The sequence below is a fragment of the Aquarana catesbeiana genome, linkage group LG03, assembly GCF_042186555.1.
Source record: "Aquarana catesbeiana isolate 2022-GZ linkage group LG03, ASM4218655v1, whole genome shotgun sequence".
Taxonomy (NCBI): Eukaryota; Metazoa; Chordata; class Amphibia; order Anura; family Ranidae; genus Aquarana; species Aquarana catesbeiana.
In genome coordinates this window covers 89,528,963-89,553,414 of record NC_133326.1, presented here as the reverse complement: position 1 = coordinate 89,553,414, position 24,452 = coordinate 89,528,963, and the positions used below count along the sequence as shown (strand labels likewise).

The 24,452-nt window shown below is 41.9% G+C and overlaps 1 protein-coding gene across 1 annotated transcript in view; it reads right to left on the bottom strand.

The window, feature by feature from the left end:
- The window catches only part of LIPC (lipase C, hepatic type), a 307,115-nt gene that overhangs the window by 118,822 nt on the left and 163,841 nt on the right, over positions 1 to 24,452 (bottom strand). Inside the window, exon 4 of the mRNA XM_073618814.1 lies at positions 7,314 to 7,525. Coding sequence (XP_073474915.1) covers positions 7,314 to 7,525 — 212 coding nt within the window. The remainder of the gene's footprint in view (positions 1 to 7,313; positions 7,526 to 24,452) is intronic.

Genomic DNA, 24,452 nt, shown 5'->3' with positions numbered 1-24,452 from the left:
TTTTTTTTTTTTTTTCTCTGGTTTCATCAGTCTATCAATTAAGGGGTGTGGTTAATTGCTCACAGGTGCCTATTTAACTGGTTGTAGGACTCAGTCTGAGCGTGCTCAGTCTGAAGCTGTGGAACTTGGTGTAAGTGGCGCTGGAATAAGTTGGAGTTAAAAAACCAGAGTTTAAAACAGGAGGTTATAACAGGGGTCATAGTACCTGTGCAGTGTGAGTATCTGAGTGTTGTCTGAGTAGTGTGTGTGGATCGTTAGTACTTGTGTATTGTGTACTGTGTACTTGTGTATTGCGAGTGCACGTAGGTCTGTGAGTACCTGTGTATTGTCTTGTTGTGTACCTGTGTATTGTCTTGTTGTGTACCTGTGTATTGTATTGTCGTGTACCTGTGTATTGTCCTAAGTATTAGTGCCAGGAAGCTAGCTGTTAGGTAATTTGGACAGGGTAAAATCCCCAAATCCTCACTAAATTTAATAGGTACGATGCCCGGCGGGTGTGGAGAGGCGACTCTTTGTACATCTTGCCGCATGTATGCGTTCCTTGATCATCCGATCGAGGGCGAATACTGCTGTGCAAAATGTAAGCACATTGTTTCCCTGGAAGCCCAGGTTCTGAATCTGGGGAAGCAACTGTCAGCACTGAGAAGTCCCTCCATACTAAAGGTGAGCCAGGAACGTACACGGCAGGTGCCGGCAGGGGCCAGCACAGAGGCGGGTGGAGACAAAGAGGTGCAGGCACTAGTAAAGAGTAGATGGGTGACAGTCAGGAGGGGTAGAGGGGGAAGTGCCAGAGAGGCCGATCCAGGACTGGAGCATCCCAATAAGTACGCTTCATTGAGTGACATTGGTGAAACCAGTCAGAGACCAGCACTGCTGGAGATGAGGGACTCTCCTAGCTGCCAGGGGAAGAACTCCTCCAGTGAGAGTGGGGGGGCAGCAAAGGGAAAGGAAAGACAGATTCTGGTGGTAGGGGACTCAATTCTTAGAAGGACAGAGAGGGCAATCTGTAACCAAGACCTGAAGCGCCGAACAGTATGTTGTCTACCGGGCGCTCGGGTTTGGCACATCACGGATCTTGTGGACAGATTACTGGGAGGGGCTGGGGAAGACCCGGCTGTCATGGTGCACGTTGGCACCAATGACAAAGTCAGAGGCAGATGGAGTGTCCTAAAAAACGATTTTAGGGACTTAGGAGCTAAATTGAGGAAAAGGACCTCCAAGGTAGTGTTCTCAGGAATACAACCGGTACATCGAGCCACACCAGAAAGGCAGAGGGAGATTAGGGAGATAAACAAGTGGCTGAAGAGCTGGTGTAGTAAGGAGGGGTTTGGGTTCCTGGAGGACTGGGCCGACTTCTCAGTCGGTAACCGGTACTATAGAAGGGACGGACTGCACCTAAATGAGGAGGGTGCAGATCTGCTGGGAATGAAGATGGCCAAAAAGTTAGAGGGGTTTTTAAACTAGGCGATGGGAGGGTCCAGAGACAGTGATAGCCAGCGCGGAAGATATTCCAGAGGGTAGTATTGGGGGCATTAGTGGTAGGTTAACCAAAGCACAAAAACACAAGGTGAGTATAGTAGCAAGTCCTAGTTGCAATCTTGAAACACCCAATACGAGGACAATATGCAACCGGTCTAAACTATGTGGCATGTTCACTAATGTCAGGAGCATGGCGGACAAGATGGGTGAACTAGAGATACTGTTGTACAAGGAGGATTTGGATTTTGTGGGAATTTCAGAGACCTGGTTCAACAGCTCTCATGATTGGCTGGCAAACATTCAAGGGTATACCCTATACCGCAAGGATAGAGAGGGTAAAAAAGGGGGAGGGGTATGCCTATATATCAAGAATAATGTACAAGTGAATGTGAGAGATGACATCACTGAGGGGGCTAGGGAGGAGGTGGAATCTTTATGGGTAGAGCTCCAAAGGGATGAAGCTAAGGGGAAAATAATACTGGGAGTATGCTATAGGCCCCCTAACCTGAGGGAGGAAGTGGAGACGGATCTCCTATCACAAATTGGATTAGCAGCAAGGATGGGAAGTGTTATCATAATGGGGGATTTTAATTATCCAGACATAGACTGGGTGGAGGGAACCGCGCATTCATTTAAGGCTCGCCAGTTCCTTAATGTCTTGCAGGACAATTTTATGGGTCAGATGGTAGACGCACCAACTAGAAATAAAACATTACTAGATCTACTGATTACCAACAATACAGACCTGATCACAGATGTGGAAATACGGGGCAATTTAGGTAACAGCGATCACAGGTCAATTAGTTTCAGTATAAATCACACAAATAGGAAATATGAAGGGAACACAAAGACACTGAATTTCAAAAGAGCCAACTTCCCTAAACTACAAACCTTGCTAAAAGGCATAAATTGGGATAAAATATTAGGAACAAAGAATACGGAGGAGAGATGGGTTTGCTTTAAGAGCACATTAAATAAAGGCATTAGCCAATGTATCCCATTGGGTAATAAATTTAAAAGAGCGAACAAACATCCTGGATGGCTTAACTCCAATGTAAAAATGCATATAAAAGCAAAGGAGAAGGCCTTCAAAAAATACAAGGTTGAGGGATCATCCTCAGCATTCAGAATTTATAAAGAATGCAATAAGAAATGTAAGGGTGCAATTAGGACGGCTAAGATAGAACATGAAAGACACATAGCGGAGGAGAGCAAAAAAAATCCCAAGAAATTCTTTAAGTATGTAAACAGTAAAAAAGGATGGACAGACCATATTGGCCCCATAAAGAATGAGGAAGGACATCTGGTTACAAAGGATGGGGAGATGGCAAAGGTATTGAATTTATTCTTCTTCACGAGTGAATCGGGGGGCTTCAGTAACCAAAACTGCAGTGTTTATCCTCATGACACAACACAGGAAGCACCTACATGGTTAACAGAGGACGGAATTAAAATTAGACTTGAGAAACTTAACATTAATAAATCACCGGGACCAGATGGCTTGCATCCGAGGGTACTTAGGGAACTCAGTCAGGTGATTGCCAGACCGTTGTTCCTAATTTTTACAGACAGTCTATTGACTGGAATGGTACCAGCTGATTGGAGAAAAGCCAATGTAGCACCAATATTTAAAAAGGGCCCAAAAAACATCCCTGGGAATTACAGACCAGTTAGCCTAACATCAATAGTATGTAAACTCTTGGAGGGGATGATAAGGGAATATATACAAGATTTTAGTAATAAGAATGATATCATTAGCAGTAATCAGCATGGATTCATGAAGAATCGTTCTTGCCAAACCAATCTATTAACCTTCTATGAGGAGGTGAGTTGCCATCTAGATAAAGGAAGGCCCATAGACGTGGTGTATCTGGATTTTGCAAAAGCATTTGACACAGTTCCCCATAAACGTTTACTGTGCAAAATAAGGTGCGTTGGCATGGACCATAGGGTGAGTACATGGATTGAAAACTGGCTACAAGGGCGTGTTCAGAGGGTGGTGATAAATGGGGAGTACTCAGAATGGTCAGGGGTGGGTAGTGGGGTTCCCCAGGGTTCTGTGCTGGGACCAATCCTATTTAATTTGTTCATAAACGACCTGGAGGATGGGATAAACAGTTCAATCTCTGTATTTGCAGACGATACTAAGCTAAGCAGGGCAATAACTTCTCCGCATGATGTGGAAATCTTGCAAAAAGACCTGAACAAATTAATGGGGTGGGCGACTACATGGCAAATGAGGTTCAATGTAGAAAAATGTAAAATAATGCATTTGGGTGGCAAAAATATGAATGCAATCTATACACTGGGGGGAGAACCTCTGGGGGAATCTAGGATGGAAAAGGACCTGGGGGTCCTAGTAGATGATAGGCTCAGCAATGGCATGCAATGCCAAGCTGCTGCTAATAAAGCAAACAGAATATTGGCATGCATTAAAAGGGGGATCAACTCCAGAGATAAAACGATAATTCTCCCGCTCTACAAGACTCTGGTCCGGCCGCACCTGGAGTATGCTGTCCAGTTCTGGGCACCAGTCCTCAGGAGGGACGTACTGGAAATGGAGCGAGTACAAAGAAGGGCAACAAAGCTAATAAAGGGTCTGGAGGATCTTAGTTATGAGGAAAGGTTGCGAGCACTGAACTTATTCTCTCTGGAGAAGAGACGCTTGAGAGGGGATATGATTTCAATTTACAAATACTGTACTGGTGACCCCACAATAGGGATAAAACTTTTTCGCAGAAGAGAGTTTAATAAGACTCGTGGCCACTCATTACAATTAGAAGAAAAGAGGTTTAACCTTAAACTACGTAGAGGGTTCTTTACTGTAAGAGCGGCAAGGATGTGGAATTCCCTTCCACAGGCGGTGGTCTCAGCGGGGAGCATTGATAGCTTCAAGAAACTATTAGATAATCACCTGAATGACCGCAACATACAGGGATATGTAATGTAATACTGACACATAATCACACACATAGGTTGGAGTTGATGGACTTGTGTCTTTTTTCAACCTCACCTACTATGTAACTATGTAAACTTATGAGCACAACTGTAGTTACATTTAATGAAGGTACAGCATTTAGCAAATCACATGGTTGATGATTAAAAGATCCACATCTAGGTCAGCTCTCATCGCTATCAGTCTGCAATAGTGCTGGGAAGACTACCCTGCAGTAGAGTGATCTGAAAGCGAGGCTTGAAGCGCTCATGGAGCGCAGCGTGGAATGGATGATGACCATGGCGGTGCGGAGAATGGTCTATGTGGACAGCTTTACCCCGGATGCCTGCATACTTAGATGTGCCTGTTTTAATCATCAACCATGTGAGTTGCTAAATGTTGTACCTTCATTAAATGTAACCATATTGCTAAACTTAGAGGCACCTCTCTTCTCTTTTATACTCAGTTGAGACTGACGCTAGTTGTGTATGAAGACAAAGTATTCATACCTCTTGAAATTTTCCACATTTTCTCATGTTACAACCAAAAACGTAAATGTATTTTATTGGGATTTTATGTGATTGACCAACACAAAGTGCCACATAATTGTGAAGTGGAAAGAAAATGATAAATTTTCAACATTTTTTACAAATAAATATTTTTATTCAGCCCCACTGAATCAATAATTTGTAGAACCACTTTTCACTGCAATTACAGCTGCAAGTCTTTTTGGATATGTCTCTACCAGCTTTGTACATCTAGAGAGTGACATTTTTGCCCATTCTTTTTTACAAGATAGCTCAAGCTCTGTCAGATTGGATGGAGAGTGTCTGTGAACAGCAATTTTCAAGTCTTGCCACAGATTCTCAATTGGATTTAGGTCTGGACTTTGACTGGGCCATTCTAATACATTAATTAATATGCTTTGATCTAAACCATTACATTGTAGCTCTGGCTGTATGTTTAAGGTCATTGTCCTGCTGGAAGGTGAACATCCGCCCGAGTCTCAAGTCTTTTGCAGACTCTAACAGGTTTTCTTCTAAGATTGTCCTGTATTTGGCTCGACCCATCTTCCCATCAACTCTGACCAGCTTCCCTGTCCCTGCTGAAGAAAAGCATCCCCACAACATGATGCTGCCACCACCATGTGTCAGGGACGTGCCAGTGTCTTTCAGGGGAATATGCGTGCGCACATGCGCATGCAGGGTCCGTCCAGAGTGACATGGCAGAATTCCCCCACTGGTGTGCGCCGGCGCGCTCCCGCGCGCGCCCGTGTGCGCTAGCGCTGTTTGGCAACAAGGGCCCTTTAAAAGTGTGACAGCTGCACTCACGCAGTGCTGTTCGTCTGCAGCTCCGTACCTGTGTTCCTGAACCTGCCTGCTGATTGTCATTACTGTTACCGACCCGGTCTGCCTGACTTTGCTATCTTCTTGTGACCCGTTGCCGAACTCCTGCTTGCCTGACTACTCTGTGACTATCCATTTGCTAATATCTGCCTGATCTCCTGCCAATCCGGACCATCTGACTCTGCCTTTGCCTGTGCCTTGTATTGCTGCATTCCGGCCTTCTCATCCAGCTCCAGGTGCCGCTGCTTCTATACCTCCTACCTGCCTGCCTGCTGATCCTCTTCTGCCTGCCAGCATCTGCAGCTCAGCCATTCCAGTAGGATCTCTACTCAGCTTCTGTGCCGGCCTCCGCAAGAACCTTCACCAGGCACTCCTACCCACTGTGCTCACGAGACCACTGTTCCCACTCCAGTGGCTCCTGAACCAGCGCTGTAAGAGAGGTCTTCTCCTACCAGTCGGGCTCAACTACCAGGTACCTAACACCATGTTTCACGGTGGGGATGGTGTGTTCAGGGGGGTGTGCAGTGTTAGTTTTCTGTTACACATATCGTTTTGCTTTTAGACCAAAAAGTTCAATTTTGGTCTCATCTAACCAGAGCACCTTCTTCCACATGTTTGCTGTGTCCTCCACATGGCTTCTCACAAACGGCAAACAGGACTTCTTATGGTTTTCTTTCAACAATGTCTTTCTTCTTCCCACTCTTCCATAAAGACCAGATTTGTGAAGTGCACGACTAATAGTTGTCCTGTGGACAGACTCTCCTACCTGAGCTGCTGATCTTTGCAGCTCCTCCAGAGTCACCATGGGTCTCTTGGCTACTTCTCTGATTAATGCTCTCCTTGCCTAGCCTGTCAGTTTAGGTGGACGGCCATGTCTTGGTAGGTTTGCAGTTGTGCCATACTCTTTCCATTTTCGGATGATGGATTGAACAGTGCCCCATGAGAAGTTCAAAGCTTGGGATATTTTTTTATAACCTAACCCTACTTTAAATTTCTCCACAGCTTTATCCCTGACCTGTCTGGTGTGTTTCTTGGCCTTCATGATGCTATTTGTTTACTAAGGTTTTCTAACAAACCTCTGTGGGCTTCACAGAACAGCTGTATTTATACTGAGATTCAATTACACACAGGTGGACTCTATTTAGTAATTAGGTGACTTCTGAAGGCAATTGGTTCCACTAGATTTTAGTTAAGGGTATCAGAATAAAGGGGGCTGACTACAAATGCACGCCACACTTTTCAGATATTTATTTATAAAAAATGTTGAAAACCATTTATCCTTTTCCTTCCACTTCACAATTATGTCCCACTTTCTGTTGGTTTATCACATAAAATCCCAATAAAATACATTTATGTTTTTTGTTGTAACAGGACAAAATGTGGAAAATTTCAAGGGGCATGAATACCTTTTGAAGGCACTGTAAACTAGCTGGATTTCAGTTTGCAAATGTAAACAAAATGGATTTATAGTTTTTGAGGGTGTTGAAGAATAACAAGTTTATGTGCCTGGAGTTCAGTTAAGTAATAGTATAGATGCCGTTCAAAATACTTACCGACCATCCATGAACTATTATTACAAGAGGAAGAGAAGCATTAAAGCCACATTTCTCCAGAGTTTCTGGCTGAAGTGTAACAATCTGACACATATTTTTGTTGTCTCTTTCTTCATTTTTGTCTGTTTCTTCATTGTATAACAAGAACTTGGTCTGTACATTGTTTGGGTCCCTTTCACTTTGCAAAGTTCTTCGAAGTTCCTCCTTATATCCTACAAAACATCAAACAAAATATTTCCATTACAGTGGATCTATGGCTTCCCTTAAGAAAACATGCTTAATTATAAGTGCATCTGCACTTCCAGTCAGCCTTTGGTCCTGATGCAAAGTCCTACAAATACCGGTTTAGCCAGTGAAGTCAAACTAATACATCTTCCTATGATGGTGTGGCAACGATACTGCACTGCTCCTGAATTCAAAGCAGAAGTACTGCTCTCATGCAGACTGTGTCTATTTGCTGTGCAGGGATTGTGGCTATTGGCATTATTACTGCTGATTCACAAGCTCATCAATCAGCACCTGGGCACATCTAGTTCTGTCCACTGCTTTCTGGATTGAGAGCACATCCTCTGTTGCTGAAACCCTCCCAATGTGAACTGCAGTGTCTGGGGGGAGTGTGTGAGACAAAAATGAAAGTGGATTTGGCTCAGTCAGGGAAAATAAAGGAAGTTTTAATGGTGCTTGTGTGTGCCTTAGTAACTTTATTTACTACTTGTGTAGACTATCTTACAGGTGCCTTTAGTTCTACTTTAACAGTGAAAAGTGCTGCCCATACACAGAATTTGGCTAATTAAACAGGCAGGAAAAAGTGTCCTTTCATTTTAAAATAAACATTGCATATCTGCAATATGTTATTTTGTCTATTAATTTTTAAGGACACCTTCCTAATAAAACAACTTTTGATCATTTATCTCGAGACTTTGCACAGCTGACAAAAGTCAGACAGGATTGAACAGTTACAGGCTGAGCTATGTATCATTCTGTAAACTTTTAAACATTACCCTAAACCTTTAAAGTATACCAAATAAAATATGACTTTAATTTGTTTCAGTCTATGCTTACTAAAAGACTAAGGTGTTATGACCCAAGACATAAATCAAATTACTGACCAGCTTGGGGCTTAAAGGATAAGTTCACCTTTTAACAAAAAATAATAAATGCACATTTTTTTGCAGGTTAAAATATGTGCATTTATTATTTCTTGTTTCTGGAGCCTCTAAATCATTGCACCAATGATCAGCAGATCACTGATGCCATGCATGTCTCCTGCAGACTGTTAGTGTATCTGTGTGCCCGTACATCCCATACGGGCAAGCAGATACAATCTGACAGGAAGAGAGAATGAACTACCACAGCACTCCACAGCCCCATGGTAGTTCATTGAAAACTACAAGCCGACAGCCACAAAGGCTGCTCGACCTTATTGTTTTCTATTTACAGAACACTGTGAATGGATGACGTGGTCGGGGGGGAGCCCCGCTTGGCCACGTTTTTTAAAAATTGTGACAGCTAACGGAGAAGAGAAGACACTAGCTAGCTGTCAGATCAGGGAGCCAGTAAATGTTACATATTACACCCTGATGATGGATGTAACATACGAAAGGTGAACTTATCCTTTAACATCAGAAACCCAGAAAATATATTGATGGAAATGTGTCCGCATTTTACTTGACTCCCAACCAAAACCCTTTCCAGCACATCTGCAGACATGCTTTATGGCCAATAGTATTTTCCCTTCTGTTAGTTAAATAGTTTCCTTCGTTAAAAAACACATGTTCATCAACTTCAAAAAGCCATAAACTGCAACATTTGTGGTGCAAAAGAAAGCAAAATAAGACTTCCTCTTTATCATTGGAAAATGTTGTGCCATAGGGGAAAAAACCTTGTCCAACTCCCAAAGGAAATTGGCTTAGTGTAGATTTAAAGCCAAAACTTTTTTTTTCATATTGGATAGAGCAGTGTTTCTCAACTCCAGTCCTCAAGGCGCCCCAACAGGTCATGTTTTCAGGCTCTCCATTATTTTGCACAGGTGATTTGATCAGTTTAACTGCTTTGGTAATTACCCCAGCCGTTTCATCTGAGGGAAATCTTGAAAACATGACCTGTTGGGGCGCCTTGAGGACTGGAGTTGAGAAATACTGGGATAGAGAATGGGAGTGGTTAAAACCACTGTCAGTGTTATTTATTTTTTTTTTTTTTAGTTAGGGAGATTACTCTTTACTTCCTATTCTGTAGACTCAACAGGAAATGAGAGGATAGCTTTCCAATGTGAAATAAATCCCCTTTTAAACAGTTGTCACTGTTGTGGCAACTCACAGTCTTGGATTTGCCTTCACTTTCTTTTCCAGTGACATTGGGGATCAGGATAATTATAGAGAGTAGATTATAGATTTTCCTAACATGGACACAGACAGCAATGCAATGCTGACAGAGGTTCTAACCTCTCAAAATTCTAAATCTAATAGCAAAATGTTTGCCTTTAGTTATACTTTAATTCCCTGAATCAAATTAATTATATTCTTTAGTAGTTGAAAAAAAAGTTGTGATTACATTTTATTATTGACTGTACAATTATTATCTCACATGACCCTCAACAGTATATAGTAAAATACTGAAATTCAACAATTTTGCATATTCCTGGGGTCTTATTGCTGACTGGGGGGAGGTATCCATTTTAAGGGGAACTCCATGCCAAAGTTAAAACAAAAACGGCGTGGGGTCCCCCCCAGAATCCATATCAGGCCCTCTGGGTCTGGTATAGGTTTTAAGGGGTAATCCACGCCAAAATTTTAAAAACAAATGGCGTGGGGTCCCCCCCAAAATCCATCCCAGACCCTTATCCGAGCATGCAGCCTGGCAGACCAGGAAAAGGGAGGCGAGTGAGCGCCCCCCCTCCTGAACCATACCAGGCTTCTTGCCCTCAACATGGGAAGGGTACTTTGGGGTGCCACTTCCCAACAACCCTGGCCGGTGGTTGTTGGGGTCTGCGGGTGGGGGGCTTATCAGAATCTGGAAGTCCCCTTTAACAAGGGGGCCCCTAGATCCTACTCCCCCCTATGTGAATGGGTCAGGTACATTGTACCCCTACCCATTCACCAAAAAAGTGTCAAAAAGTAAAAACCACAAGAGACAGTTTTAGATAAGTCCATTATTAGAAAAAAAGTGTCCTGCGATGTAAATTCACCGTCAATCATGGCACCCGACAGACCCGAAAAATAGCAAAAATGCAAAACGCTCCGCCTCTATGGGAGGCCTCCCGCTGACTGCTGTCTCTTCACTTTGACAGCTCTTATATAGGCAAGGGCGGGGCCACTTGGTGAGGTGACCGGGTGACCCGGCGCCCTTCTGACATCATGTGACATCACATATAATATAATATATAATACTGCTATTATGAGTGTGTATGTGTATGGTGGTCCCAATGCAATGAGTGGACATTGCATTTTACTACAAGCTCCTCTTTAACCGCTAGCCGCCCGCTGGCCGTCATATGACGACCAGGCGGTGCGGCTCTTGTTCTGGGCGGGTGTCATATGACGTTCGTCCATTTAAACAGGACATACGCGTGATCATGTGCGTGCAGTCCTGTACCTTTGGTGGCGGCGTGTCACAGAGACACCGCTCACCACCGAGGGAGATGAACAGGAAATGATGGATAAGGCAAATGGAAAAAAAGTAGAGGCTATTAATGCTCTGGGAGATGGTGACTTCCAGAAAGCCATCGATTTACTAACAGAAGCCATAAAATTGAACCCACAGATTGCCATGTTGTATGCAAAAAGAGCAAGTGTTTATGTGAAGCTACAGAAGCCAAATGCTGCAGTTCGAGAAAGCTATATGTATGTGAAGTCATGGCCGATCACAGACGGTACCACCCCACTTTGCACGGTGCATGCGCGCGATCGTGAGCCCACTGCGCGTGCACTTCGGTGGCGGCGTGTTCCCAGGGAACACTGCTCGTCACTGACGCTGGTAAACAGCCATTGGCCAGCAGCTGTTTACCACGTGATCGGCTGTGATCCTTTCACAGCCGATCACTAAATGTAAACATAGAGCGGTAACATGATCGGTGTGTGAGGAGGAGAGCCCGGTAACATTTCGTTTACAGTGTACACCAACACACACTGATTGCCCCCAATAAAGAGGACCTGTCACCACCCATCAAAGTACCTGTCACCACCCATCAAAGTACCTTTCACACACAGTCCATCTGAGTACCTGTCACAGTTCATCCGAGTACCTGTCACAGTCCATCAGAGTACCCGAGTACCTGTCACAGTCCACCTGAGTACCTGTCACAGTTCATCCGCGTACCCGAGTACCTGTCACAGTCCATCTGAATACCGGAGTACCTGTCACAGTCCATCTGAGTACCCGAGTACCTGTCACAGTTCATCTGAGTACCCGAGTACCTGTCGCAGTTCATCTGAGTACCCGAGTACCTGTCACAGTCCATCTGAGTACCTGAGTACCTGTCACAGTCCATCTGAGTACCTGAGTACCTGTCACAGTCCATCTGAGTACCCGAGTACCTGTCACAGTTCATCTGAGTACCCGAGTACCTGAGTACCTGTCACAGTTTATCTGAGTACCTGAGTACCTGTCACAGTCCATCTGAGTACCTGAGTACCTGTCACAGTTCATCTGAGTACCCGAGTACCTGTCACAGTTCATCTGAGTACCTGAGTACCTGTCACAGTCCATCTGAGTACCTGAGTACCTGTCACAGTTCATCTGAGTACCCGAGTACCTGAGTACCTGTCACAGTTCATCTGAGTACCCGAGTACCTGTCACAGTCCATCTGAGTACCCGAGTACCTGTCACAGTCCATCTGAGTACCTGTCACAGTTCATATGAGTACCGAGTACCTGAGTACCTGTCACCGCCCTTCAGAGTACCCGAATACCAGTCACCAGCCCATCAGAGTCCCAGAGTACCTATCTGTAGCCCATGAGAGTAACCGGGTACCTGTCACCAGGCCATCAGAGTACCCGAGTACCTGTTCCCAGGCCATCAGTGTACCCGAGTACCCGTCACCAGCCCATCAGAGTACCCGAGTACCTGTCTGCAGCTCATCAATTTACCTGAGTACCTATCTGCAGCCCATCAGAGTACCACAGTACCTATCTGCAGCCCCTGCCTCATAGTATATATTTTGGGGTGTTTGCTTTCCAAAATGGGGTCATTTTGTGGGTAACTCCACTGTCCTGGTTCTCAAGGACCTTCAAAAGTGTAATAGTTAGGAATTAAATGAGATGTGTACTTTATGCTCCTAGAACGCCTGAAGGCACTACTTCAATGTTGGGCCTCTGTATGTGGCCAGGCTGTGTAAAAGTCTCACACATGTGGTATCGCCATACTCGGTAAGAGTAGCAGATTGTATTGTAGGGTGTAATTTTTGCTATATACATGCTATGTGTTAGAAATAACTTATAAATTGACAATTTTGTGTCAAAAAAATGTGTTTTCAAAAGACTCAGTATGCCTCATAGATTATACGTTGGGGTGTTTGCTTTTCAAAATGGGGTCATTTTGTGGGCAATTCCATTGTCCTGGTGCTCCAGGGCCTTCAAAAGTGTAATAGGTGGTTGAGAAATGAGATGTGTCATTTATGCTCGTAGAACGCCTGAAGGTGCTACTTCAATGTTGGGCCTCTGTATATGGCCAGGCTGTGTAAAAGTCTCACACATGTGGAATCGCCATACTCGGAAAGAGTAGCAGAATGTATTTTGGGGTGTAATTTGTTGTGTGCATATGCTGTGTTTGAGAAATAACCTGATAATATGACAATTTAGTAAAAAAAAAAAATCATTTTGAAAAGAATTGTGGGAAAAAATTACAACTTAAAAAAACTCACCATGCTACTTACCTAATACCTTGGAATGTCTACTTTCTAAAAAGGGGTCATTTGGGGGGTATTTGTACTTTCCTGACTTGTTAGTGTCTCAAGAAATGAGATACACCTGATGTACTGATACACCTGATGTACAGATGTGATCAATTTTCAGTGATTGGCACCATAGTTTGTAGACTCTATAACTTTCACAAAGACCAAATAATATTCACTAATTTGGATTATTTTTACCAAAGCTATGTAGCAGTATAAATTTTGGCCAAAATTTATGAAGAAAAATTACTAATTTGCTAAATTTTATAACAGAAACAAAAAGGGCATTTTTTTCAAAAAATGAACGGTCTTTTTTTATTTATAGCACAAAAAATAAAAAACCAACTAGTGATTAAATACCACCAAAAGAAAGCTCTATTTGTGTAAAAAAAAAGGACGCAAATTTTATATGGGTACAGTGTTGCATGACTGAGTAATTGTCATTCAAAGTGTGAGAGTGCTGAAAACTGAAAATTGGTCTGGGCAGGAAGGGGGTGTAGGTGCCCTGTATTGAGGTGGTTAAGTAATACTGAATAGTTAGCATTAAGCGAAATTTTTCCACCATGTTGTTTGGCGATGGCAAATCAGCTGTGAAGGCAGATAAAATACAATCAACATCTTAGCTTTTGCAATAAAATCTACAATAATATTTTCTAATATATCTTTTAGAAGTCTTCTATTGTCAGTTTACTTTTTCTTAAACTTTATGATTTAATATAATTAGCTATCTGTTGGCTTCAATCTTGGCTAACTGTTTCTTTTTTGCAGTTTTTATTATACTCTTTATATTGCCTTAATGCATTTTCAGTACCCCGAGCTTTAAGAATTTAAATTCTCCCTTTATCATATCTAAAACATTCCTACTCATCTATATACTACTTTCTTTTCAGTCTTGGAAATTTTGTTCTCATGGGTTATGTTCTTGCTACTGTATTAATTTGCATATTTTGAAGCTTTCCTATTTGGTTTTAAATTGTTATGAAAATTGTTATGAAAAATGTATTATTTCTAACTTATTGCTGAATATGTAACTTTGTTTTAAAATACCCTGTATTTGTAGCTACTGTGTCTAATCTTTCATTGATTACTGAAATATTACTATATCTGGTCACTCAAATGCTATCACACCTGCAAACTGGATGCGGTACCTGGTCTAGCTGGTTCACTTACCAGCTATGTAGGATACTTGCCCGCAGAATGTGGACTGAAAATTCTGAATTCTTACTACAACCATTAGATCCAGGGTCCAAAATAACGCCTAGTTGAATTCACCCATAAAAAGGTCCTCATTTCTGTCAGACCTCTCATTTTTTTAGAACAGTTTGAATATATGCCCATAAAGCACATTAGTATATTTGCCTGAATCAACTCCATACTGTCATAATCTTTCTATATATTTTTAATATAGGCAGATATCTAACAAGTATTCTAGGCAAAAATCCTTCTGTAATGTAGTGTTCCCAATGTATTATTCACTCATGCCTTTAGTTGACTTTTGTTATTTTAATTATATGTGCATTTGTGACAATCATCAGAAATTCTGACGTGTTTTTTGTTTGGAAATTCCCATTAGATACTGCATGTATTTGAAAAAGTTAAAATCAGTATTTTTTGCTAGAAAATTACTTAGAACCCCCAAACATTATATATATATATATATATATATATATATATATATATATATATATATATTTTTTTTTTTTTAGCAAGACACTGAGAATAAAATGGTGGTCGTTGCAATATTTTATGTCACGTGGTATTTGCGCAGTGGTCTTTCAAACGCAATTTTTTGGGAAAAAATACACTTTACTGAATAAAAAAAAAACGAAACAGTAAAGTTAGCCCAATTTTTTTGTATATTGTGAAAGATGATGTTATGCCAAGTAATTAGATACTTAACATGTTACAGTTTAAAATTGCGCACACTCACGGAATGGTGACAAATTATAGTACTTAAAAATCTCCATAGGGGACGCTTTAAATTTTTTTTAACAGTTACCAGTTTAGAGTTACAGAGGAGGTCTTTTGTGAGAATTATTGCTCTTGCTTTGGCGATCGCAGCGATACCTCACATGTGTGATTTGAACACCATTTACATTTGCGGGCGCGACTTGTGTATCCGTTTTTATTTGGTGCGCGAGCACGCGGGGATGGGTGCGCTTTAAAAATGTTATTTATTTTTTCTTATTTATTTCATTTTATTTTTTTACACGGTCTCTTAAAAAAAAAATCTGATCACTTTTATTGCTGTCACAAGGCATGTAAACATGCCTTGTGACAGTAATAGGCGGCGATAGGTACTCTTTATGGAGGGATCAGGGGTCTAAAAGACCCCAAATATCTCCTTTACACTTAAAAGTATTCAAAACGCCAAAATCGGCATTTTGGAATACTTTAGGTTTTTTAAAATCAATGCCATTGTCAGCCAAATAAACCGGAAGTGACGTTGTGACGTCGCTTCCGGGTTATGACATCGGAGATCCAATCAAAGCCGATTCCAGCTTTGTTCAGGACTCCGGCCAGCCGGCAGATGTGCTGGCTGGTCACTCGGGTCTCCCGGTGGGACGAGAGATCCGGATGGAGCAGCGGAAGGCAGCGAGAGGGGGAGGATGTCCCCTCCTGCTGCTTGTGATAACGGCCAAGCTGCTTGAAAGCCGACCGTCTGCTCTAAAAAAATGGTACCGCAAATACGAAAAAAAAGGTTTTCTTTTACATATACTTTAACCACTTCACGCGAAATGAAGTACCTGTACGTCATTTTTAGGAAGTGGTGTTACCAGGGTGAAGCCTGCAGCTGCCTACTACCAAGTTATCTGACACTATAGAAATATATTGCTTGTAAATTCTTAAAGAGACCTTTATCATTTCTCCACCCTCAGTAACCGGAACTTTTTCCCGATAGATTCAGGTTAGTAAGAGTCTCCTAGAAGGAAAGAAATGCTGCTTCAGTTGCTGTAGCTGCATTGTTTAATTGGGGAAAAAAACAATTGTGTGTCATAGTAGTACAACCTTAAATTTGGTAGGGCTAACCCACCCTGAGTCATAGGTAACTGAAGCATCTCTGGGGAGATTCTAGGGTTCTTAGGGTGCCAAAAAAACAAACAATTGGCTAAAATGTACAGGAATTAAGGTAGAAAAACCATCTTGAAGAGATTGACCCTTCCCATCAACGTCAAAGATAAAGTAATCCAGCTACTTAGTTTATTCTTAAAGGTTGTTATACAGGGTAGAAGATTATTAGCAATATATAGGAAGAAACTGGCAACCGCACCACGACTTCAAAATATTTTAGTGATGAAGTAATTTGGAGCAGACAGTTTGGAGGTAGATCAAATGAGATGGTAGGATCCACAGAGAGCACACTTGGTTTAGTCCAGCTTAAACCCAGAAAAAGCCCCAAAATCAGTAAAAAGTCGCAATACCACAGGGATGGTGTTGTGTGGGTTGGAAAGGTAAAGTAGCAATGATAAGTGTCCTAACTATCCAATCCACATACCCTGTAAGTCCAGTGAAGTTCTAAGAAGTTGTGCCAGGGGTTCTATGGCCAGGACAAACAATAACGGGGAGAGTGGGCATCCCTGCCTAGTACCCCTTTGAATGATAAAGGGTCTGGAGATGCTAGTGTTAATCCGGAGTCAGGTAAGGGGTTGATCATACAGAATACAGATCCACTTAAGAAAATTAGGACCAAAACCATATTTTTCTAAAATATATAACAGATATGGCTATTCACAAAGTCAAAGGCTTTATGTGTATCAAGGCAACAGCACGTGGTGTAGAAGAGACATTAGGGGATTAGAGATTAGTAAATAATCTACGTATATTAATATACGTCGATCTAATCAAAGTTGTGATCACTGCATTTAGGCGAATAGCCAGGATTTTGGGGATGAACCTTAAGGTCCGTATTTATCAGGGAGATCGGTCTATATGATTCACAATACCAGAGGGTCTTTGTTAGGTTTTGGAATCAATACCACTAGCGCTTCACACATAGATAATGGGAGTTGCCCATGTTCAAAAATAACAGTAAAGTCAATGCAATCTTGGAACCAGATACCATTCAATGGGGAACCCATCTGGGCCTGGAGTTTTGTGTATTGCAAAAGATTTAGGGGCACGATCTATCTCCTCTATAGAAATGGGCACTTCAAAGGACAAATGGTGATCATGGGATAGCATACGAAAGGTACTGAATATACATATTCATAAAGTTCCAGAGGAGTGTAATGAGCCTGGGATTTATAGAGTTCTGAGTAAAACTGTAAAAAGGAATTTACAACCTAATCCTGAGAGTAATGAAGGTTATCTGATTTGTTAAAAACTCAAAAACTCTTTGACGTCAAAGTCAAAAAATCTTTGACGTTGATAAAGAAGCCACTTCTGAGTCTTTGTCACTAGGGCCAGTTCATGTTGTCTCTGGGCATCCCTCCATAGCTGATAATGTAGAGGGGAGGGATTCAGAACATAGGAATCCTCTGCCCTCCGTAACTCATCAGCCAAAATGGATATTTGTTTTCTATTGACTTTCTTGAGGTCCGAGACTCCTTTCATATAGGTACCTCATAGTTACATATAGTTACATAGTATGGAAAGTGTATAGCCTCACTGTACAAATCAAGCAAAGTATATCTTAGTAAGATGTACCATCGTCCAAATTAATTGAGGAGAAAAGTTTGGGAGTACGGACCCCACCCCCGACTCACCAAGAAAGAAATAGCAAGTGGACTATTGCTGTACAAAAACCCTTTGGCCTTCAGCTTTTGATCTTTTCAACTGCTTTATTTATCACTAGTTTTTTACACACTGTTTTGCATGATACCCTACTGGACACCTCACGGTTTTATTTTACTTCATTGGTTATTTGTTCCCTGTGGTACCTGGCTTTTAATCCCCTCACTGACAGCACCTTGTCCTTTTTTCCATGTCTCTTCCTTGTTTACACTGTCAATCACTGCCCTTGCACTTTATGCTCTTCCCAAATCCCTTTTTCTTGTCCCCCTCCCTTTTATTTCTCCCTTTTCCCCCTCCACTTTCCCTTTTCCCATTCCTTCCCTGTTTCCTTTCCTTCTTCTTTCCCATTTCTCTGTCATCCCTTCCTTTTCTACTGGTCCCTCCCCCTTTTCTTTTCCTTCTTGCTGACCCGACCCTCCCACACGGTGGTATGTTTCATCTTTTTCTTTTTCCACTGTCAATTTATCACTTCACTATTTATGACTGACACCTGCATTGATCATATGAATTTTTACCCCCATATTTATTTTACATAGACTTTGGCCGGTGTTTTATATCCCCTTCCCAATCGCTGGGGGAGACCCAGTCGGGTTACCTCGTTGCATGCACACCCCCTGAGGTTTGGGTAAGCAGTTATATCACTTTATTTCATCTCCCCCATTATATAACTGTATGAAATTTTGTATATGGTATTTATTCTTTGATGAAGCGGTAAAACCGCGAAACATGTCGAAATATCATGTCATCTGAAGCTTTTAACTATATGTCTTGTTGTTTTTCTTTTGCTATTTTTGTATAAATACATTTTGTGAAATTTTTATCAGTAATTTGTATTATTAGCTATACTTTTTGTACCGCAATAGTCCACTTGCTATTTCTTTTTTGGTGAGTCGGGGATGGGGTCCGTACTCCCAAACTTTTCTCCATAGTTACATAGTAGGTGAGGTTGAAAAAAGACACAAGTCCATCAAGTACAACCTATGTGTATGATTATATGTCAGTATTACATTGTATATCCCTGTATGTTGCGGTCGTTCAGGTGCTTATCTAATCCCTGAAACTTGAAACTTATCTAATTTCTTGTAACTATCAATGCCCCCCGCTAAAACCACCGCCTGTGGAAGTTTACGTAGTTTAAGGTTAAACCTCTTTTCTTCTAATTTTAATGAGTGGCCATGAGTCTTGTTAAACTCCCTTCTGCGAAAAAGTTTTATCCCATATAAAACCCCACATATGTGGGGTCACCAGTAGGGATGGGCCGAACACCCCCCTATTCGGTTCGCATACAGATCATGCGAACAGGCAAAAAATTTGTTCGAACGCACGAACACCGTTAAAGTTATTGTCATAAAAAGTGTTTGGGGACCCGGGTCCTGCCCCAGGGGACATGTATCAATGCAAAAAAAAGTTTTAAAAAACGGACGTTTTTTCGGGAGCATTGATTTTAATAATGCTTAAAGTGAAACAATAAAAGTGATAACATTTTTATTTCGTACCTGGGGGGGTGTAAAGTAGCGCATGTTTCCTGTGTTTAGAACAGTCCGAGAGCAAAATTACATTTCTGAAGGAAAAAAAGTCATTTAAAAGTACTAGCGCTAGCGTTGGCTATTAATGAATTGTCCGTCCCGACAAAACACATAAAAGTCATTGAAAGTCATTGAAAAATAAAAAAAATAAAAATGCGTGGGGGTCCCCCAAAATTCCATTACCAGGCCCTTCAGGTCTGGTATGGATCTTAAGGGGAACTCCACTCCAAAATTTTTTAAAAAATGGCGTGAGGTTCCCCCAAAAATCCATACCAGACCGAGGGTCTGGTATGGATTTTAAGGGGAACTTTGCGTCAAAATTTTTAAAAAAAATGGCGAGAATTGGATTACATCGCTGGAGTAGGAGCATAGATTTATTGGATTACATCATTGGAATCTCTTTTTTATTGTTTATTTTTTTATTTTTACTAAAGGACTTGTCCCAAGCCATCTCCTGTGGTTTTTTAACATTTTGACACATTGTACAATGTACCCCTTACCAATTCACATAGGGGGGGGGCGGGATCTGGGTGTCCCCTTTGTTAAAGGGGGCTTCCAGATTCTGATAAGCCCCCCACCCACAGACCCCCACAACCATCGGGCAAGGGTTGTGGGGATGAGGCCTTTGTCCCCATCAACATGGGGACATCCTCCCCATGTTGAGGGCATGTGGCCTGGTATGGTTCAGCCGCACTCTCGTCCCCCCTCTTTTCCTGTGGCTTGCCAGGTTGGGTGCTCAGATAAGGGTCTAGTGTGGATTTTTGGGGGAACCCCACGCCATTTTTTAAAAAATTTTAGCGCGGAGTTCCCCTTAATATCCATACCAGACCTGAAGGGCCTGGTAATGGAATTTTTGGGGACACCCACGCCATTTTTTTTTTCAATGACTTTCAATGACATTTATGTGTATTGTCAGGACTGACGATTCATTAATAGCCGGCACTAGCGCTAGTACTTTTAAATTACTTTTTTTTCCTTTAGAAATGTCATTTTGCTCTCGGAGTGTTATAAACATGGAAAACATGCGCTACTTTACAGGCATACTATAGACACCCCCCAGGTACGAAATTTAAAGGAATATTTCACTTTTATTGTTTCACTTTAAGCATTATTAAAATTACTGCTCCCAAAAAAACGGCCGTTTCTAAAACTTTTTTTTGCATTGATTCATATCCCCTGGGGCAGGACCCAGGTCCCCAAACACTTTTTATGACAATAACTTGCATATTAACCTTTAAAATTAGCACTTTAGATTTCTCCCATAGACTTTTAAAGGGTGTTCCATGGCTTTTCGAATTTTCCGCGAGCACCCCAAATTTTTCGCTTTTCGGCGAACGGGCAAATGGCCAATGTTAGAGTCGAACTCATGTTCGACTCGAACAGATAGCCCATCCCTAGTCACCAGTATGGCATTAGTATATTGAAATCATATCCCCTCTCAAGCGTCTCTTCTCCAGAGAGAATAAGTTCAGTGCTCGCAACCTTTCCTCATAACTAATATCCTCCAGACCCTTTATTATCTTTGTTGCCCTTCTTTGTACTCGCTCCATTTCCAGTACATCCTTCCTGAGGACTGGTGCCCGGAACTGGACAGCATACTCTAGGTGCGGCCTGACCAGAGTCTTGTAGAGTGGGAGAATTATCGTTTTATCTCTGGAGTTAATCCCTTTTTTAATGCATGCCAATATTCTGTTTGCTTTGTTAGCAGCAGCTTGGCATTTGCTGAGTCTATCATCTACTAGGACCCCAGGTCCTTTTCCATCCTAGATTCCCCCAGAGGTTCTCCCCCCAGTGTATAGATTGCATTCATATTTTTGCCACCCAAATGCATTATTGTACATTTTTCTACATTGAACCTCATTTGCCATGTAGTTTCCCACCCCATTAATTTGTTCAGATCTTTTTGCAAGGTTTCTACATCCTGCTGAAGTTATTGCCCTGCTTAGCTTAGTATCGTCTGTAAATACAGAAATTGAACTGTTTACCTCATCCTCCAGGTCATTTATGAACTAATTAAACAGGATTGGTCCCAGCACAGAACCCTGGGGGACCCCACTACCCACCCCTGACCATTCCGAGTACTCCCCATTTATCACCACCCTCTGAAATCTCCCTTGTAGCCAGTGTTCAATCCATGTACTCACCCTATGGTCCATGTCAACGGACCTTATTTGTACAGTAAACGTTTATGGGGAACTGTGTCAAATGAGGAAAAGATGATCCGCACTCTGGTGATTGCTCTTAAGAAGTATAATATTTATTGACAAGCTACAGTGACCAAACGCAAATAAGAACAGTTGACGCGTTTCAGCCTATAAGGCCTTAGTCATAATCCATGCCAACGGACCTTATTTGTACAGTAAACGTTTATGGGGAACTGTGTCAAATGCTTTTGCAAAATCCAGATACACCATGTCTACGGGCCTTCCTTTATCTAGATGGCAACTCACCTCCTCATAGAAGGTTAATAGATTGGTTTGGCAAGAACGATTCTTCATGAATCCATGCTGATTACTGCTAATGATACCGTTCTCATTACTAAAATCTTGTATATAATCCCTTATCATCTCCTCCAAGAGTTTACATACTATTGATGTTAGGCGAACTGGTCTGTAATTCCCAGGGATGTATTTTGGGCCCTTTTTAAATATTGGTGCTATGTTGGCTTTTCTCCAATCAGCTGGTACCATTCCAGTCAGTAGACTGTCAGTAAAAATTAGGAACGATGGTCTGGCAATTACTTGACTGAGTTCCCTAAATACCCTCGGGTGCAAGCCATCTGGTCCCGGTGATTTATTAATGTTAAGTTTCCCAAGTCTAATTTTAATTCTGTCCTCTGTTAACCATGGAGGTGCTTCCTGTGATGTGTCATGAGGATAAACACTGCAGTTTTGGTTACTGAAGCCCCCGATTCCCTTGTCAAGACTGAGGAGAAGAATAAATTCAATACCTTCGCCATCCCTCCATCCTTTGTAACCAGATGTCCTTCCTCATTCTTTATGGAGCCAATATGGTCTGTCCTCCCTTTTTTACTGTTTACATACTTAAAGAATTTCTTGGGATTTTTTTTCTCTCATCTGCTATGTGTCTTTCATGTTCTATCTTAGCCGTCCTTATTGTACCCTTACATTTCTTGTTGCATTCTTTATAAAGTCTGAATGCTGATATTGATCCCTCAACCTAGTATTTTTTGAAGGCCTTCTCCTTTGCTTTTATATGCATTTTTACATTGGAGTTAAGCCATCCAGGACTTTTGTTCGCTCTTTATTCATTACCCAGTGGGATGCATTGGCTAATGCCCTCATTTAATATGCCTTCTAGCAAGGTTTGTGGTTTAGGAAAGTTGGCTCTTTTGAAATTCAGTGTCTTTGTATTCCCCTTATGTTTCCTATTTGTGTGATTTATACTGAAGCCAATTGACCTGTAATCGCTGTTACCTAAATTGCCACGTATTTTCACATCTGTGATCAGGTCTGTATTGTTGGTAATCAGTAGATCCAGTAACGCTTTATTTCTAGTTGGTGCGTCTACCATCTGACCCATAAAATTGTCCTGCAAGACATTTAGGAACTGGTGAGCATTAGATGAATGCGCGGTTCCCTCCGCCCAGTCTATGTCTGGATAGTTAAAATCCCCCATTATGATAACACTTCCCATCCTTGCTGTTAATCCAAATTGTGATAGGAGATCTGTCTCCCCTTCCTCCCTCAGGTTAGGGGCCTATAGCATACTCCCAGTATTATTTTCCCCTTAGCTTCATCCCTTTGGAGCTCTACCCATAAGAATTCCACCTCCTCCCTAGCTCCGTTAGTGATGTCATCTCTCACATTCACTTGTACATTATTCTTGATATACAGGCATACCCCTCCCCTTTTTTTACCCTCCCTATCCTTGCGATAAAGGGTATACCCTTGAATGTTTGCCAGCCAATCATGAGAGCTGTTGAACCAGGTCTCTGAAATTCCCACAAAATCCAAATCCTCCTCGTACAACAGTATCTCTAGTTCACCCATCTTGGTAGTTTATCTTCATTTATCGTCTTATTGGGTGTTCCGAGATTGCAACTAGGACTTGCTATTATACTTACCTTAGGTTTATGTGCTTTGGTCAACCTACCACTAATGCCCCCAATACTACCCTCTGGAATGTGTTCCGCGCTGACTATCTCTACCTCTGGACCCTCCCCCCATCGCCTAGTTTAAAAACCCCTTTAACTTTTTGGCCATCTTCATTACCAACTGATCTGCACCCTCCTCATTTAGGTGCAGTCCATCCCTTCTATAGTACTGGTTATCGACTGAGAAGTCGGCCCAGTCCTCCAGGAACCAGCTCTTCAGCCACTTGTTTACTTCCCTAATCACCTCTCATCACTGCCTTAAAGGCATCTCATGTTACCAAATCAGCCACCTCTCGAACATTCTCCAACCAAAACTTGGAAATTGCATCAGCACATGTATAAAGAACCATAGGTTTGGCGAGCCAATAGGGGCTCATACGACAAACCTGGTTATCGGTAGTTCTCAGTTCGGGTGAGTTCCAATGGATAATGCTCAGAAATCCCCCTTTGTAAATAGTTCACCCCATCAACTTTATGTATTACCTCTCTGGACAGAAAAAACATTTTAAGTCTAGATAGAGATTTATCAGACTAGGATGCACAGGAGTATTCCCTACGATCCGGGTATTTCCACCTCCAGACTTCCGCCAGATTGTAGGCGTTTGCCCACTCTTGTAAAAGGGGGGCTTGGAGTCCTGGGGTTTGCCTTGTTGTTGTCAACCCCAAAGTTCAATGCTTGGAGCCTTCCCTTGGTCCTTAAATACCAGTCCTTTCTCTTGTATTGTGTGATTAGGATGAAGGGAATTTTGTCTTAACTGTTAATTCCTTTTCTTGGAGTATAGTACAGGACACAGGACCTTTTCCTGTGGTCGCTCCTTACTGCTTGACAGAAAGCAAGAGTCTCACAGAGTGTGTACAGAGTTTATATGAACAT